General features: G+C 39.4%; 1 protein-coding gene across 3 annotated transcripts in view; it reads right to left on the reverse strand.

The window, feature by feature from the left end:
- Positions 1-1,430: 1,430 nt before the first annotated feature.
- The window catches only part of hacl1 (2-hydroxyacyl-CoA lyase 1), a 44,623-nt gene continuing 29,634 nt past the window's right edge, over positions 1,431-16,419 (reverse strand). The window contains exons 13-18 of one of the 3 annotated variants that reach the window (XM_007897611.2): positions 14,526-14,627; positions 12,386-12,540; positions 11,497-11,655; positions 10,077-10,184; positions 2,635-2,821; positions 1,431-2,130 (exon numbers count right to left, since the gene is read on the reverse strand). In XM_007897611.2, the coding sequence (XP_007895802.1) occupies positions 2,098-2,130; positions 2,635-2,821; positions 10,077-10,184; positions 11,497-11,655; positions 12,386-12,540; positions 14,526-14,627 (744 nt within the window). In that variant the 3' untranslated portion in view covers positions 1,431-2,097. Of the gene's footprint in view, positions 2,131-2,634; positions 2,822-10,076; positions 10,185-11,496; positions 11,656-12,385; positions 12,541-14,525; positions 14,628-16,419 lie in introns of those variants that run through there. The other 2 variants (XM_007897613.2, XM_007897614.2) reach the window with 2 other exon arrangements.

The raw sequence follows: 16,419 nt of genomic DNA on the forward strand, positions 1-16,419 counted from the left end.
TGAACAGGCAGACGGGACCTTGTTTACCGAAAGACAGTAGTTTACATTCCTGCTAAAATTTCAAGTTGTGGGAAGATTGTTTTCCTTTATCTCAGCCAAGAAGGGTATGATGCACACTGCTGTTCTATGTTGCTGCCTGGAGTTGTTCACCCTGCAGCTTAATGCTCCCTTGCCAAATCATTATATTGCCATTCTTGATAGCAGCTCATGATAGATGGGAAAAGTTGCAATTGTTTTGAACATCAGATGATGCCACTATTTGACCGAAATAAAACTGTTCCTAGTACCTTAATAATAATACTCCTTGCATTTGATATAGTAGCTCTAAACCGTGGGAGAAACTCCAAAACCATTAAACACACACGCTTATGTGGCCAATAAAGCTTTATTACATGTTAGAACGTAGAAGAGAAACGTAATGAGCTTTTCCGTTACTGAAAACAACTGAAAGGAAACGCATTATCACCTTGATAGAATTTATATGCCTTAACATCAATTTATACTATATAATTTCTGATAGGAATGTCAGGAACAATTGAAAAGTATCACAGACATATTCAAAATGTCTTCTAGGCATCTCAAAGCGCTTCACAGAATATGCTGTAAAGTGAATTGACTGTATATTTGTGGGCGAAACTTGGGACTCAATCAAGTTCGGGTTTACAGGATCAACAAAAATGAAATTGGTTTGAGGTGGAAAATTGACACCAGTAGAATGTGAGCATTGATCAGTCAGGAGATGCTTGGGTACATTCAAAGTCATTTCACAACAACAACACTTGCCACAGGCCCATTTGATGGCAAGTAGCTCCATATATTTCAAAAAGAAATTCTCCATCTGCCCATGAGATCCAAACATCCTTTTTGAGGTATCCAGCTGTAAGGCCACCACATCCACAAAAATTATTTGGGGCACTTTGGTTCAGGTATTTTGAAGAGCTGCTGTTGTGTTAAAGCAGATGAGCTGGTCATGTCTCAATGCAACTTTTGTTAAAATGGCTTTTTCCTGAAGCTGCCCTACTTGTGCCCAAACCTTAATAAGCATGAGCACTGCCACCTTGGGCCCAAACTAAGCATGGATCATTTTGAGCAGTGAAAATGGTCTTTCTAAGTTTATTCTGGGGGTACAATCCAAACTCAGCTGCATTAGTGCAGCATCCCATGATTAAATCCTGAGAGGCAGCTCTCCTCACTATCAAATGGCAGCAGAAGCCATGCTGAAAACGTCAGGCCCAATGATCGCAGGCAATGCAGGAATTGTTGCTGGATTTTCCCCAAACAGTAGATCCTTCATAAAGTGGACCCCCAAACTGAACAAAATACTCAAAATGAGGTTGAACCAGCATTCTGTACAAATGCAATACTACTTCCTTGTTTTTCTACTCCAAGGCATGTTATCAACAAGAACACATTTGACACACTCAAATGTAGTTAAAAATAATCATTTTATTTGTACTTGAATACAATGTTTCAAATTACACTAGGCTTTTTTATATTAAAGAAAGCTTGCTCTGTATGTTGCATTGGAGCCAATTAAGCCTTTAACATCAAAGTCAAGTTTTAACAAAAAACTCACAAAACTCAATGAACCAGGACTGGTTCTACCTGTATAAACATTGCATGTGATCATTCCGATTGTACTAAATAGCAGTAATTGTGGTACTTTAAAGAATTATCGTAAATTTGCTATTATTGTGCTTTGCACTCATTATTCATCCACTGTTCATTGCCCACAGCACATTGAAGAAAATTACTAAGGAAGTGCAATGGCCTCTAGTGTTTTAGCAGTGTTCTACGTGGTTTTAGCAGAGCTTATTCTCCCATAGCAGCCAAACCCTGGTTAAACAATACAAAATAATTTTTATGTTTATGAAGAATAATAAAAACAGAATAATTAAAAAAATCAAGCACCAGCAAAATTATTCCAAGTTGTTTTCGTTATTATATTCGCAATTTACTTGTAAGAAATTACAAAACAATGTTTTAAAGTCTATTTATAAGAGAATTTCTCATTACTGTGCGTGGGCCATGCAGGCAGCTCAGCTTGTTTTGTCATTTGTGCTTTGCCTACAATGACTTCTCTGCAGGTCATCCAATTTACAAGTTGGAGCGAGTCAGCCAGACAAAATCCTGAAAATAATCATTTCATCCTGATTAGCATTAAACGTGTTTGTGAAAATGACCACAGAGAAATGCAGCTAAATCACAACCAATGTTATGAACACACTCGGTTCCTTCACATCCTCCCGACATGAAAGGCCCTATATAAATGTTGTTGTTTCTTGGATTTATTCCTAAGAATTAGTAGGTTATAAGAACAAAAATTAAAACAAAACTGAAACAATAGCGAGCATCTCTTTTGCCTCCCCGCCCAGGCTTGGGGCTACAAAGTGGTAACTTACCAAACAAAGTATTGAAAGCTCACTGTGACTGAGCTCAGGAGAACTGTATGTTGCTAAAGCACTGAATCAATGCCCTACCAAGATCCCTCTCCTCCACACAAAAATAATTACAAAGATTAATTAAAAAATTTAGATTATTTCACCTGGCTTGCCAAAAACACACCACTGAACAGAGATCAAGCAATCGGTGGACATGTGTATTTACGTGACAAAGGTCATTCCCACTGCTTACTTGTGTTTTTCTGTCAGACGACGGATCAATCATTACGTTAATAAGGGATGGTACTTCCTGGTCTGCCAGACAGGTGCTGAGTGCCTTTTGGAGCTCTTCTGGTGTCTGCACAAAATAGCCTTTCCCACCAAATGCACCCATGACCTGCTCATAGTGAGCGTTAGGCAGTAGTGAGATAGGTGGGGCCCTGAAAGAAATTTGAAAATAAAGTAAACATTTACCAAAAATACAAAGAAGCCAGATTTCCAGTGGTTTAAAACCATACATATGAACTCAATGAGATAACTTAATAGTTTCAAGATTCAGTCCTACATTGTAAAATTCAATCAATTTGAATTTAAGGTCATCCTTATGTCAAATTTCTCCTCTGGGACATTGACAATCAATGTTTGGATAGTGTTAATGGAAAACATGGAGAACCATAACAAGACCTCAACAGTTTAGGCTTTTGTTTACAATAGGTACAGAAGGAGACAATTTGATCCATCAACAACAAAATTACATTTGTATAGTGCTTTTCACGTTGGGAGGACATCCCAAGGGCCATTCCACAATTTTATAAGAACATTGTGGACCCTCACGCTGCTGAAACTCGGGTCCACGCCTTTATCACCTCAAGGCTGGACTATGGGAACTCTCTCCTCGCCGGCCTTCCCGGCACCTCCCTCCACAAGCTGCAGGTCATTCAGAACTCTGCAGCTCGTGTACTGTCCCGCACCAGACTTCACGACCACATCACTCCCACCCTCGCTCGCCTCCACTGGCTCCCCATCCCCCAGAGGATCGAATTCAAGATCCTCATCCTCACCTACAAGGCCATTCACGACCTCGCTCCCTCCTACCTCTCTGATCTACTATCCCCCTACTTACCTGCCCGTACCCTCCGTTCCTCTGGCTCCGGTCTGCTCCACATTCCCCGCCCCAACCGCCCTACCATCGGTGGCCAGGCCTTCAGCCTCTCAGCCCCGAGGCTCTGGAACTCCATCCCCCAGTGCCTTCGCCGCCTCCTCCTTTTCCTCCTTCAAGGCCGGTCTCAAGACCTTTCTCTTTGACCGTGCCTTCAGCTCCCCTCTCGACTCTCTACCCCCTCCTCGCTCCCTCCCTTCCCTCCCCTCACCCTGACCATTTCCCCCCTGCTCGGGTCCTGACCCAACTGTACAGCTCCTTGGGATGTCCTCCCGACGTGAAAGGCGCTCTATAAATGGAATCTTGTTGTTGTTGCTGTTAAAACTTATTTCTCAGTCTTTCCTCCATATCCATTAATATCCTTGCTTCCAAAATATCTATCCCTAATATAAAATGTACTTTTTTTAAACGTAAAATTTAAATAATAAAACAGAACATTGGTAAAGCACATCCCTGCAAAATACACTGCTCTGTAGAAGGTACTTAAATCATTTCAGATTAGTTCTAACGATCGTAATAGTTTTAGGGGTTGGAGGATGAGTTAACACATTCATCTGCAAATGATACAAATCAAAGAGAAAGCCATTTCTTCTTCCTGGAGTTGGTAGTCGGGTAACACTGTGCATTCAAATCGTTCAGAGAGAACAAAGAGGAATAGCATGCTACCCTGGCAGCATCTTCTCACCAATAAAAATCACACTGCCTAGGGACATATTTATTCACTAAGCCACCACAGTTCCTCTGCCGTTGAAATTAAAGCAGATCAGCAAAGCTGACAGGATCTATAATGATTGTGAAAGTAAACACTGGACAGTGGATTACATCACTGACGTTAACATTTCTCTAGCTGTTTCTTGTATTTGAATCCAAACAAGGAATTTTATTTGGTCAACTGGATGTCTGACACTTGTGGAAACCCATCACCGTGCTTAAGAGTATCTAAATCAGGCTGAGTTCCGCATTTGTATACCTTCTTTACATGGAAATTTCCAAGCCTGGAATACAATGCAAGCTCTCTCCTCAGATGGATATACCTTGCTCACCTAATACTGAAGAGTATTTGGCCAGGGTTGGCAAGAGTCAAGGCTTGGGGACCCCAGAGGGTGCATTGGAATACTGGAGTTTAACCAGTTAAAACCACCTAGTTTGTCGTTGATATCACTGTCTGGCAAATTTCTCTTTCCCTGTCCAGCTTGGACCAATTGGCCCAAAAGGGTTTTGGCTTCCAGGGTCAACAGGAGCTGTCTGGGAAGAATCCTTGCCCCACCTGGTTGGTCTGCCCCTCCAATTCCTGCTGATTAGCCAGGTTGGCTGTGCTGACATGAGCAGTACCTGGAGTACTGCGGACCTACCTGGCTGAGGAACTGGACTACCGAGACCGCCACAGAGGGCTGGCTCGAGTCTGACATTCCATTGCCAGGCAAGTCACCTTGGAGCCAGTCCAACTCCTAGGAGATCTTGCTTACTCCTCCCAAGGAGATTAAATTTGAACCACAAAAACATCTGTTCAACAAAAGAGTGATTAATCACAAAAATAAAATGGCATTCGAAGGTAAAAATGTAGTCATCCATCTCCACTGATATTAACGAGAAGTTAAATTCTTATTAGGCTTATTAAGTGGTGTTCAAAACAGCATCCATCACCATAGAAACTACCAAAAGAAGCTGAATTACTTTTTGTTGTTTTTTTTTGTGTTCTGCTGAGAACCTTTGCATCTTGTGCCAGCCTGGCTCTGCCTATGGTAACACTCCAATGCAATGCTGGGTTTGTGCATTGCTCTCCTTCACATGAGATTTAAATAGAGGTTCCAATCTAACAGCTCAGGTGTATGTTAAAGATCCTGCGGCACAATTTGAAAAGAGAAAGGAGTTTCTCCTAGTGTCCTGAACAACAATCTCCTAAATAAAACTGGTCATTTATTTTATTGTTTGTGGGACATTGTTGCGCAAATTGGCTGCTGCCAGTCACCTACAAAATACACTTGATAGATTATCCTGTGAAGCATTTTGAGATGTGTTCCCAATGTAAAAAATGCTGTACCAAATGTAAGAATGATTATTATTAAGAAGGAATCTTACTTCTTTTTCTTTTATTTATCTTGGCACTGCCTAAATAAAAGGGGGGAATCTATCAATCATCTGAGGATAAGGCCTATCTTAAGGAAAACCCATATCAATATTTTCTTGGAGAAATAATCCAACAATATTTTTTACTACTAATGATAAACTTTGCATTTGATATAGCATCTCGTTCAACATCTCATAGAATTTCACAGAATTTATTTTAAAGTGTAATGGTTTTTACTAAAGATGTGAAGATTGCTGCAAATTGTCCACCTAAAAATGGAATCCATAACTCTTGCTATTAGTTCATGAGATGGTCACAGCCTAAATGGAATGAGCTTTCATTGATCTGCTGGTCATTAGCATAACAGTTCATAAGAATATGTATTTTACAGCTCTTCCAGCAATATATTGTTCAGTAATTGGGTTAGTAATAAGCAATTTTATTGTCAAAAGAAAACAAATCATTGTCTAAATTTCTCCAAAGCTTCAGCCCTAAATCAGCACAGCACAGTTTGTAGCATTCTTGCCTCTGGGTTCAAACCCCACATCTACACTTTGAGCTCACAGTCTAGGCTCAGTCTCAAGTGTGGGGGAGGTGGAAGATGCTACATTGTCAAACATACAGTCTTTTGGGTGAGACTCTTCAGGGAGATGTTAAAGATTCCACAGCACTTTTGAAAAAGAGAATGGAGCTTCTCCTAGTGTCCCAGTCCACAATGTCCCCAAATAAAAAATGTTCATTCACTTTATAGCTGTTTGCTGTGTGCAATCTAACTGCCACATTTGCCTACAAATGCAAGGATTATTATCAATTAACTATTATTATTGACCTAGTATGCTAAAACAACTTTGAAATGGCTTCTAAGCAATAAAATCTGAATTCGATCTTTGCTGAGGTGATATTGCTCCTAGCAGGATAATAATATGGAAGTCTCAGTTATGCCAATTGTCCAACATTGTCCACAAAACGCAGTTACTGCACGTTGCAATGCATCTTGTGAAGTGCTTTGGGATGTTCTCCTGACATGAAAGGCGCTACACCAAATGTAAGGATTCTTATTATTACTACAACATTGGGATGGGTCAAGTAGAGAATTAAGTAACCACTGCTCTGTTGCTGACCTGGATCTCACCTGCATAGACGGTATTGCTCTCCCACAACTGTGGAAAGAAACAACCCCACTGAGGGCCAAGTTCACTGACACACAAGTGTGTACACAGAGATTACTGGTGGAAATCTAAGACATAATTTTCACTGGTCAGTAAGGTTAGCTGCAACCTTGGTGGTGTGTTATTTTAATAGGGTTTCTCCATTCTAAAAGTACGGTCGAGCGAGTAACTTTATTCGGTCAGTACAATTTCACCCCACCATTCAATGCTGGAGCAATTGGCTTTGGACATGCATCTTAGTTTTTAAGATATTTGGCTGTACATATACCCACTGATGTCCCCAGATTGAAAAAGTTAATTGGTTTCAAATCTTTGTTTTGTTCCAAAATGGTTGAGTCAACACTGAAACCCACAATGAAGGCCTTGTGCTTTCTTCTGAGACTCTTAACATGTACTGTGAAATCATTCAATGGTGCTGTGTACTATTACCCACATCAGCTATTGTAGCTTCAGCTGCAGCTCCATCTGGGGTCACTGGAAAGTTATATCTTTCAGTATTCTGTTATCGTGGCTTCATCAGCCAGTCACTTGTCTTTGGGAAAAGTTAATAGGCAAAGTGAGTGTAAAAGGAGGTACTTAGTGGACCGTGAATATAGTTTTATCTTCTGGAAAATTTCAGAACCTGTTGCTTACCAGTTGTAAACACAGTACACAGAAACTGAGGAACATAATGCTTGAAAATTGTAACTATTGACATTTAGTGCTAACTGGAGCCATAGTGTTTCTCGCAAAAAAAATGGAACATTTCTAGAAACAAAAAAAAATCACCCGTTAGATACGCAAACTCGCTATAAATGTTCTCCTTCCACTTCATAACAAGTCGGTTGCTCTACTGAACTAACTATTAAAGTGGATCAGAAGATAATAACATATTTTCCTCATTAGTAGAGGATTAGCACAAAACTTATGAAATACATCAAGACTGCTCTGAGAACCACATATTGGCAGATTGAATTCATGTTTTGCAAGTAGAATGGTAGTTATTTGCATGATAATTACCAGCTTATCTGTGGTTCATCCATGTCAGGTTCCGATATGAAAGTGAACATTTGTCTCTGAGTACCCAACAAAATTCCAGATGTTCACATTGCAAAGTTGTGCCCATGTGTAAAGTTACTCAGGATACATTTTCCCACACAGCAAACCGCCCCACCAGTAAACCCACGCACATTTTTACGCACGCACACAAATGGATTTTCTTTGTTGGGGTGTGAAGGTAACTCTTTGTAGTTTGGTATGGGGTAGAGTTAGAGAAAGAGATAAGACAGCGAAAGTCTTAGGGAAAGACTTTTTGTTTGATCAGCCACATGTGGAAATCCACAATAAGGTTTAAGATTACAATAAACCCCCAGTTTAACATAACGTAACATGTAGGAGCAGAAGTAGACCATTCGGCCCTTCTAGCCTGCCCTGCCATTCAATCATGGCTGATCTTCTAATCTAATTCCAGCTAATAACCTGACCCTGCCTTATCCTCATATCCCTTAATCCCTTTTGCAATAAGAAATATATCTATCTCAGTCTTGAACATGTTCAAGGACTGAGCGTCAACAGCCCTTTGGGGTAGTGAGTTCAATACATTCACCACCCTTTGAGTGAAGAAGTTCTTCCTCAACTCAGTGAGAAAGGGCTGGCCTCTGATTTTAAGGTTGTGATCCCTGGTTTTAGTTTCTCCAACCAGGGGAAACAATCTCCCACTATCTACTCTATCATGCCCTTTGATGATCTTATAGGTTTCTATAAGATCCCCTCTAATCCTTCTATATTCTAGAGAATATAAGCCCAAATTGGTCAGCCTATCCTCGTAACTCATCTCCTTCATCCCTGGTACTAACCTAGTAAATCTACGCTGCACCCCCTCCAAGGCAAGTACATCCTTCCTTAAATAAGGAGACCAAAACTGCACACAGTATTCCAGGTGTGGTCTCACCAGGGCCCTATACAGTTGCAGCAAGACTTCCCTACTCTTATACTCTAATCCTTTCATAATGAATGCTAACATACCATTTGCCTTCCTAATTGCTGCTGCACTAACTTTCTGTGATTGGTGTACAAGGACAACCAAGTCCCTCTGGACACCAACACATTCCAATCTCTCCCTTCTAAAAAATAACCCGCTCTACTGTTTTTGCTACCTAAGTGGATGACTTCGCACTTCCCTACATTATACTTCATCTGCCACCTACCTGCCCAATCACCTAACCTATCTATGTCTCGCTGCATTTTTTTAATGTCGTCCTCTGTGTTGACACTTCCTCCTAGTTTTGTGTCATCCGCGAATTTAGATATATTAACTTTGATATCCTCATCTAGATCGTTGATGTAGATGGTAAATAGCTGAGAGCCAAGATCTGATCCTTGTGGCATTCCACTCGTCACATCCCACCAATCTGAAAAGGACCCGTTTATCCCTACTCTTTGTTTTCTATCCGTTAACCATTCCCCAATCCACGTTAATATGCTCCCCCCAATTCCATGGGCCCTTATCTTTTGGACTAACTTTTTATGCGGCACCTTATCGAATGCCTTCTGGAAGTCCAAATAGACCACATCCATTGATTCACTCTTATCTAGTTTACTGGAAATATCTTCAAAAAGCTCTATGTGATTTGTCAAACATGACTTCCCTTTTGTAAGGCCATGTTGACTTGGCCTAATTATATTGTGCTCCCCTAAATACCGCAGTACCACATCCTTAATCAATGATTCTAAATTTTTTCCTATCAAGACTAGACTCCAGGTACCCTGAATTCAACTCCAGCCGGACAGGGCCCCCCAAAAAATCTTTTAAAAAGTATTTCCTTGGGCACACGTCTAGACCCTTGCCAGCCCAATTCTCCCGGCATGCTAACACCCCTCTAAGCAATCCACGTGATCCCACAGCTTTCTGCCTCAACAAGCTTTCTTAGGCATTCAGTGTCTTTCTGTGTGGGTGAGTGACTACTTTTGTTTTGTAAACACAGTGGTAGAATTGCATATGCAGTGACAGAAAATGCCAGTAAATGCATTATTGGCATTTACGGCACTGCATATGCAGTATTTTGTATTATTGGTATTGTAATTACATTCAGCTGGAAATTCTGGCTCGCTAGACCAGATCAGCCCCGTTAGTTTGGCTAGCCGGGGTTTATCTGTATCTAAACCAGACAAGAGTAACACGTTCTGATGACACTTACTTATGCATGGAAATTTTCCTGTGTCTGGAATGGAATGTGCACTCTCTCCCTGGAGAGAGTGATACACCTTCAGTACCTTGTAACAATTAAGGTTTAATCTTAAAATAAGACTTCCTTACTTACACAATGGAAGTCTCTCCCAATTTTGATATCTCTTTCCACGTGTCCTCATCCAATCCACTGTAAATGCCATTATTGTTTACTACAATGACTATTATTGTCAAATTGTACCTAAAATAAAAAAACACTTAATAATGCATCTTATTTAAGGCCAAGAAGCATGATTCAACAAGATGTAACACACTCCTACCCAATGACTTTGTAACAATGTAACATAACTGACACAATTCCAATGTAGCTCGCTATAAGCAAAGTTTATGTTCCTATGTTACAAGATCTCAAATTGAGCAATGTATGTAGTCACTGGAACGACACAATGTGTTACAGCTCACAATTCATTTCACCTCCATGAAGTACGTAAAAGATTTGTTCAGATACAGGATTTGGTATGAGTATCGAATCTGCTATGGGCGACAGTGAACAGTGAATATATATGTGCACGATGGGCCGAGTGACCTTCTCTGCTGTAAATTTATAATGTGAATTAATGTTTCAGCAAGTGTTCCTGTGTTCCTTGACATTCTTTGATTATCTTGTGCAGCTTTGTTTCCTTCTCTCTTGCTCTCTCTCTAAGGGTTTCCCATTTCAACTGGAGTAACACAGGACCATCTTAAACAGTAATTAACCTTTCTGACCTATGATGTTATTGCCTCATGCTTGAGGGCAAAGCACACACATACTCCGTTCAATGAGAAAGACAGAGATTTTGCCTGAAATAGATGACATATAGAATATATCCATTCAGTCAGACTTCTTCCCCGTGTGAAAAGCACTGTAAAATGCAAGGATTATTATTATTATTTTTGTTGTTGTTGTTGTTCACCTTCTCCTCTCGTCCTGGGTATATAATAATAATAATCCTTGCATTTGACATAGCGCCTTATCACGTCTTCGAGACGCCTCAAAGCATTTATAGAATATACTGTAAAGTGAATTGACTGTATATTTGTGGGTGAAACGTAGCAGCTAATTGTGGATTGAAGTGACCCACAAACAGTCATGAATTGAAGTGACCAATTTATCATTATTATTTTTTATTTTATTATATTACTGGTTCTCTTGGAAATTTAGCATTGGAGGTAATGATCAAGAAAATCCAGTAAAGTTCTGGATCACATAAAGCAGTGCTCAGCAAAGCCTCCTTTGTAAATTTAGAGATCAGCTTGCGACATTGAAGGAAGGGTAAAGTTCCAGATGTAAACAACTGTTAGTGCGGTGATATGTGGCAATGTGAAGATACTGACAATTTGTAAAGTGAGCCAGAAGTTTACAATAAATTAGTCAGCAGCAGAAGCTACAAGGGAATAACATGCACTGAAGATATTCCTTCTGTTCCTCTCTCCTCGGTTCCAATACTAAAACATCGTAGCAACAAACTAAAAAAAAATCATTAATGAATTCACTCAGAGGTGTACTCCATTACCTACATATGGTTTCCACTTCCATACCAGAAAAACCAAAAGCACTGTCCCCTTCCACACAGATAACCCGCTGCTGTGGCAAGTGATCCTTGGCAATCATTGCTGCAGCTATGGCAAAGCCCAGTCCTACACCCATCGTGCCAAAGGTACCAGCATCCAATCTGCAAGAAAAGTATCAGACGCAATTTTTTCTGTTTTTAACCAGCAACCACACAAAGAAAGGACCTCCTGATATGAAAGGCGCTTTATAAAAATAGTTGTTATTGCCCCAAGCAGGGTGATGGTTTTCACCACGTGGTCAAGAGGTTTTTGTGGGAAATTAAATTGGCTGCAAAGTTTAAATATATTAAAACTTAACTTTACTTATCCCCACCCTTTGGAATTCCATCCCGCAGTTCCTTTGCCTTGCTCCCTCTCTTGCTTCCTTCGAGGGACATCTCTTCGATCGTACCTTCGCTCACCCTCGTACCCCTACACTCCCTGCCCTCCACCTCTCCTGATCCCAACTCCCTTCTCGGGTCCAAATCCCTGACTGTCTAGCGCCTTGGGACGCTAGACCTTGGCCTTTTCCCAATGTAAAAGGCCCTATACAAAGATAATTTGTTGTTGTTGCTTACTCTATTGGGATAGGCAAACACAAATCTTATTGTAACATTAAAATTGAACATTCCCGTGAAAAACACAGGGTTCACCGTATTCCTGCAAGTTACTTTTGTCTGTTTACCAAGTGAAGGTCAACATGTACAGGAGGTGAAACTACTGTACAAAGTTAAAATAAGACACCACTTGTCTTATAAATATTTATTATTAGATAAAAGGTTAAATATTGTGCAAATCTAATCTTTCCTAAACGTTTACAGTCTTGATTGAGCATGCTAACAAGTGAATTACCTGTGGCGTGGAAGGTAGTTCTGTAGCATGGTGCGTCCAATGTCCATGGTATTGGCACCTTCACTGACTATAATGCAGTCTTCTGGTAGTAATGCTTGAATGTTGTGGAAAACAGTATAATAATTCATAGGCAAAGTCTTCTGGGCAGCTAGGGCCTGGTAATGGAAAGTTATGATTCATTTAGATAATGATCCATTCTTGTGCAAGATGATAATTATGGCAAAAAAAACTTCAAAGAATGGTCCGTGCATTCTTGTGATTATAGGGTTAGAGTGGTTCTGTTAATTGGCTGCATGAATTGATTCGCTTCATTACAAAATATAATCATTTGGGATGGGTTTATACAGATTGTAGAAAAATGATTTCCCTCATTATCTGCTAGTCTACTTAATTGCTGCCTTTTGCAAAGCATTTTGTACCTCCAGTTTGCCAAATTAGCCAGAATATCATTCTTACCATTATAAGGAATTGCCTACAAATATTCAGTCACTACACTTTACAATAAATCCTGTGAGATGTTTCGATGACATGATAAGATCCTAAATCAATTGCAATGCTTATTATTATTATTATTATTTTTATTATTCATTATTTAGAGCATAGGAGGTAATCAGCCCATCAAGTCCACATCTGTGCCAAATAGTTCCTCCACTGGAACTAACTACTCAAATTCCAATTCACTGCTGTTTTTTCCACACCCTTTTATACTGTTCATCTTCCAGTATTTATCCAACTCCCTCTTTAAAGCTATTATTTATTTTTTGCTCTAATAGCACCTGATGGCAAAGCATTACTTTCTACCCGCTGTGTGAAAGTACTTCTTCCAAACTGCTCCTTTATTCTTTTATTTTATAGAAATCTTGCTAATAGATTCGTAATCTTTTCCAGAGTGCCGACATTCTTTGATAAAATCAAAGAACAATCTCTAGTGTCATTTTTCTGAACAAATAATTTGAGTTGCCAACAAAAATTAACGTGCAGTTAAGCATTTCTTCTGTGATAAAGCACTGTTTTCTTTCCCCAAAAAGAGTAAATATGGAATATTCAATATTCTTATGTTTCTATGTGACATGTTCAGAATTATTATATTTCATTTAAATTGTAAGTTTTGACAATCTGCTTTGTGGTAAATCATGGAAATGTCTCAGCTGCTGGCTAAAATGTCTCCCTACCTCTGTAATCCTGTCTAGCCTTACCCTTCTGCCTTTTTTTCCCCAAAGGAATTATTATTCCCAGACAAGCGATCCGCCAATCAAAATATTCTCATGCAAAGATTATTGGGGGAAAAAAATGCTTTGCCACAATAGCTGTTAAAGTAAAGGACATAAGAAAAACTAAAAAAGGAATTGGATAAATATTTGAAAAGAAACAATATAAAAGAATATGGAAAAAGAACAGGAAGTTGGTATTAGTCTAGTGAACTCAATGCTGGCACCAGCACAGGCTCCATGATTTTCTATGTTGTAAATTCTATATTTTATCAATTTAAAAAAGTCCATCACCATTTCATACTTTGGATTTTTCCACAGCTGCTCTGATAATATATTAAATTCATAAATCAGGATAATAAATATCAGCACTCAAACCTCTGTAATTGATAGGTTGTGAGACATGGTAGAATATACACAACTATAGCAACAAGTTTTCTATACAAAATATAAGATTTTTTTAAAAAAAGTTCTATTTATATTCTATTACATGATATGATACATTTTTCTAAGTCAGGATAGAATTATTCTGCCAGTCTTCTGTCTTATATTGTCAGAGACTCTTTTCAACTACAGAATGCTGTGGATTGCTATGTTGTAGCCAGACAAAATAAGGAAAATCATGTGTAGTTTCAAACATCAGCTAAATAATAATAACCATTGTTACATTTGATCGAGAAACTCATCATGTTATCGAAATGTCTCAAACCAATTTATTGTAAACTGTACTTGACTGTGACATTCTCAGTGTATTTGCAGGTGGATGTTTAAACTTCACGGATGACCTGGAAGGTTTCTAACGAAGAATTTATTTGATCAAAAAGATTTTCGGTAGATATTTAAAGTTGGAACCAATGAACGCCAATAAGACATACATTAGTCCCCACAGAACAAAAGACCTAACAACTAATTCAATTGGTTTATTAATTTACCTTGGAAACTTCTTGATTGCTTTTTATCTTCTCCCTCAGATAGACCCACCATTCAGAGCTGGATGGGTAGCTCCAAGGGTTAGCTCGGAGGCAGTCCAATAACTAAAAGTCAAAACATAACCAACAAACTGAACAAAAGAAAAAGTAAAAACTTGTATTTATATTGCACCCTTCATGCAGGATAGCGTGTAGAGTGGTGCACAGTGGCGGGATTGAGCAAGGGAGAATAAGGAGATAGAGGTGACTATAGACTAGGTCAAAGAGATAGGATTTAAAGTGGGATTTAAAGATAAATAAAGAGGGGTTGAGGTGGAGGGAAAAGTAGGCCAATAAATGTATGTATACAACATATAGGTATGTCTGGCACTGCATTGTAGTAAGCCAATGTCAAGCTGAAAGAAGACATTCAATCTCACAAGATCATACAATCAATAAGGACTTTCTATTTACTGATCTAATACATGGGCAATGGGCTCCTGTGCTGACATTTCTAAAGAAAAGAATTTACAAAACTGAATGATATGCGAATCAACTAACTACCAATTACCTTGCTTATATTGTTTTTCAATTGACATTTTTTTAAAAATAACAATTCCCTTGAATTTGCTTTGTAGCAGGACCTGGATTTATATACCTAACCACGAAAGCAGGACCATGTTAATGGGGAAGTTCTGGATTCAGTGAGATGAGAGATAAGGCTGAACTAGGCTAACACTCCTGTGCACCACTGAGAGAGAGAGAGAGAGAGAGAGAGAGCACTGTATTGCTGGAGAGATCTTTCAGATGAGATGGTAAACTGAGGTACTGTTATTTCAGACTGTTGAACTAAATATTACACAGTACAGCTCTGTTAGAACTTAGTAGTGGGGGGTGGGGGTCATCAAATCTCAACTCGTCCTATTCTGGGGTGCGATCGCCAGTCAGTAATTTCACATTGTGACGACATTCATGATAGGTTGGCCACATCGCTGTGCAGAACAAGCCGGCTGGCTTCCCAAGCTAACAAATGGTCGACTTCCAGGTTATTATGCCACTTGTTATGTTGAATACACATACAGGAAACCTGCGGCCTCACAATACAAACCAATCCATGTGGACAATTGGTTTGGGTTGTGCGCTGTCACTTCTTGCGCAGCCCGGAAAGTCGGCCATGGGGTCCACACCTGCCTTATAAGTGAATCTACTTTATACCAAACAGCCATGTAATGAGGTTCACTTGGCATTATGTTGAAGAAGGTTGGGAGACAGGGAATTTTTCCTGGTATGCTGGCTAATGTTCATTCTCCATCTGAATTCAATCAAACAAAAGCTTACAGTTTGATCAGTAGTTTCATTGCTGTTTGTAGGATGTTGCTACCACATTTTACATGTAAAGAAAATGAAATGAGTTATAATGCAAGGAAACGGGTCATTCAGCCCAACTCATCTACGCCAGTGTTTATACTTCATATAAATCTCTACCCCTTGTAATGCCCTATGTCCCTCTATTCCCTTCTGCCTTATGTGTGCATGCCTACATAAACATATCAAAATAACTTGCTGTGGAATGTGCTTTGATGCAATGAGGTGCTATATCACTTTCAACTTGTTGACACAATGTCACCATTCACCTCTGCATACAACATTAATGCTATATTGGGGGAAACGTAATAAACGATTTACATGCTGCAAAGTGGCTTCGGCATTGTGTACACAACAGTAATGCTATTTTATGGTGATTTAAAATGTGATATATTATTAAAGAGCACAAGCTGCAAAAGTTGATTCCTTCCAGAAACTAACAGCACTGAGACTCGTGGGAACACTGTTCTGTTGCTCTAATTTCAGAGTGGAATTCAATTGAAATTTAGACTGGGAGAAGATGTTAAAGGGCTAATTGAGTGTATTACTGTAT

This window comes from Callorhinchus milii, unplaced genomic scaffold, assembly GCF_018977255.1.
Source record: "Callorhinchus milii isolate IMCB2004 unplaced genomic scaffold, IMCB_Cmil_1.0 Scaffold2, whole genome shotgun sequence".
In the NCBI taxonomy this organism is placed as follows: Eukaryota; Metazoa; Chordata; class Chondrichthyes; order Chimaeriformes; family Callorhinchidae; genus Callorhinchus; species Callorhinchus milii.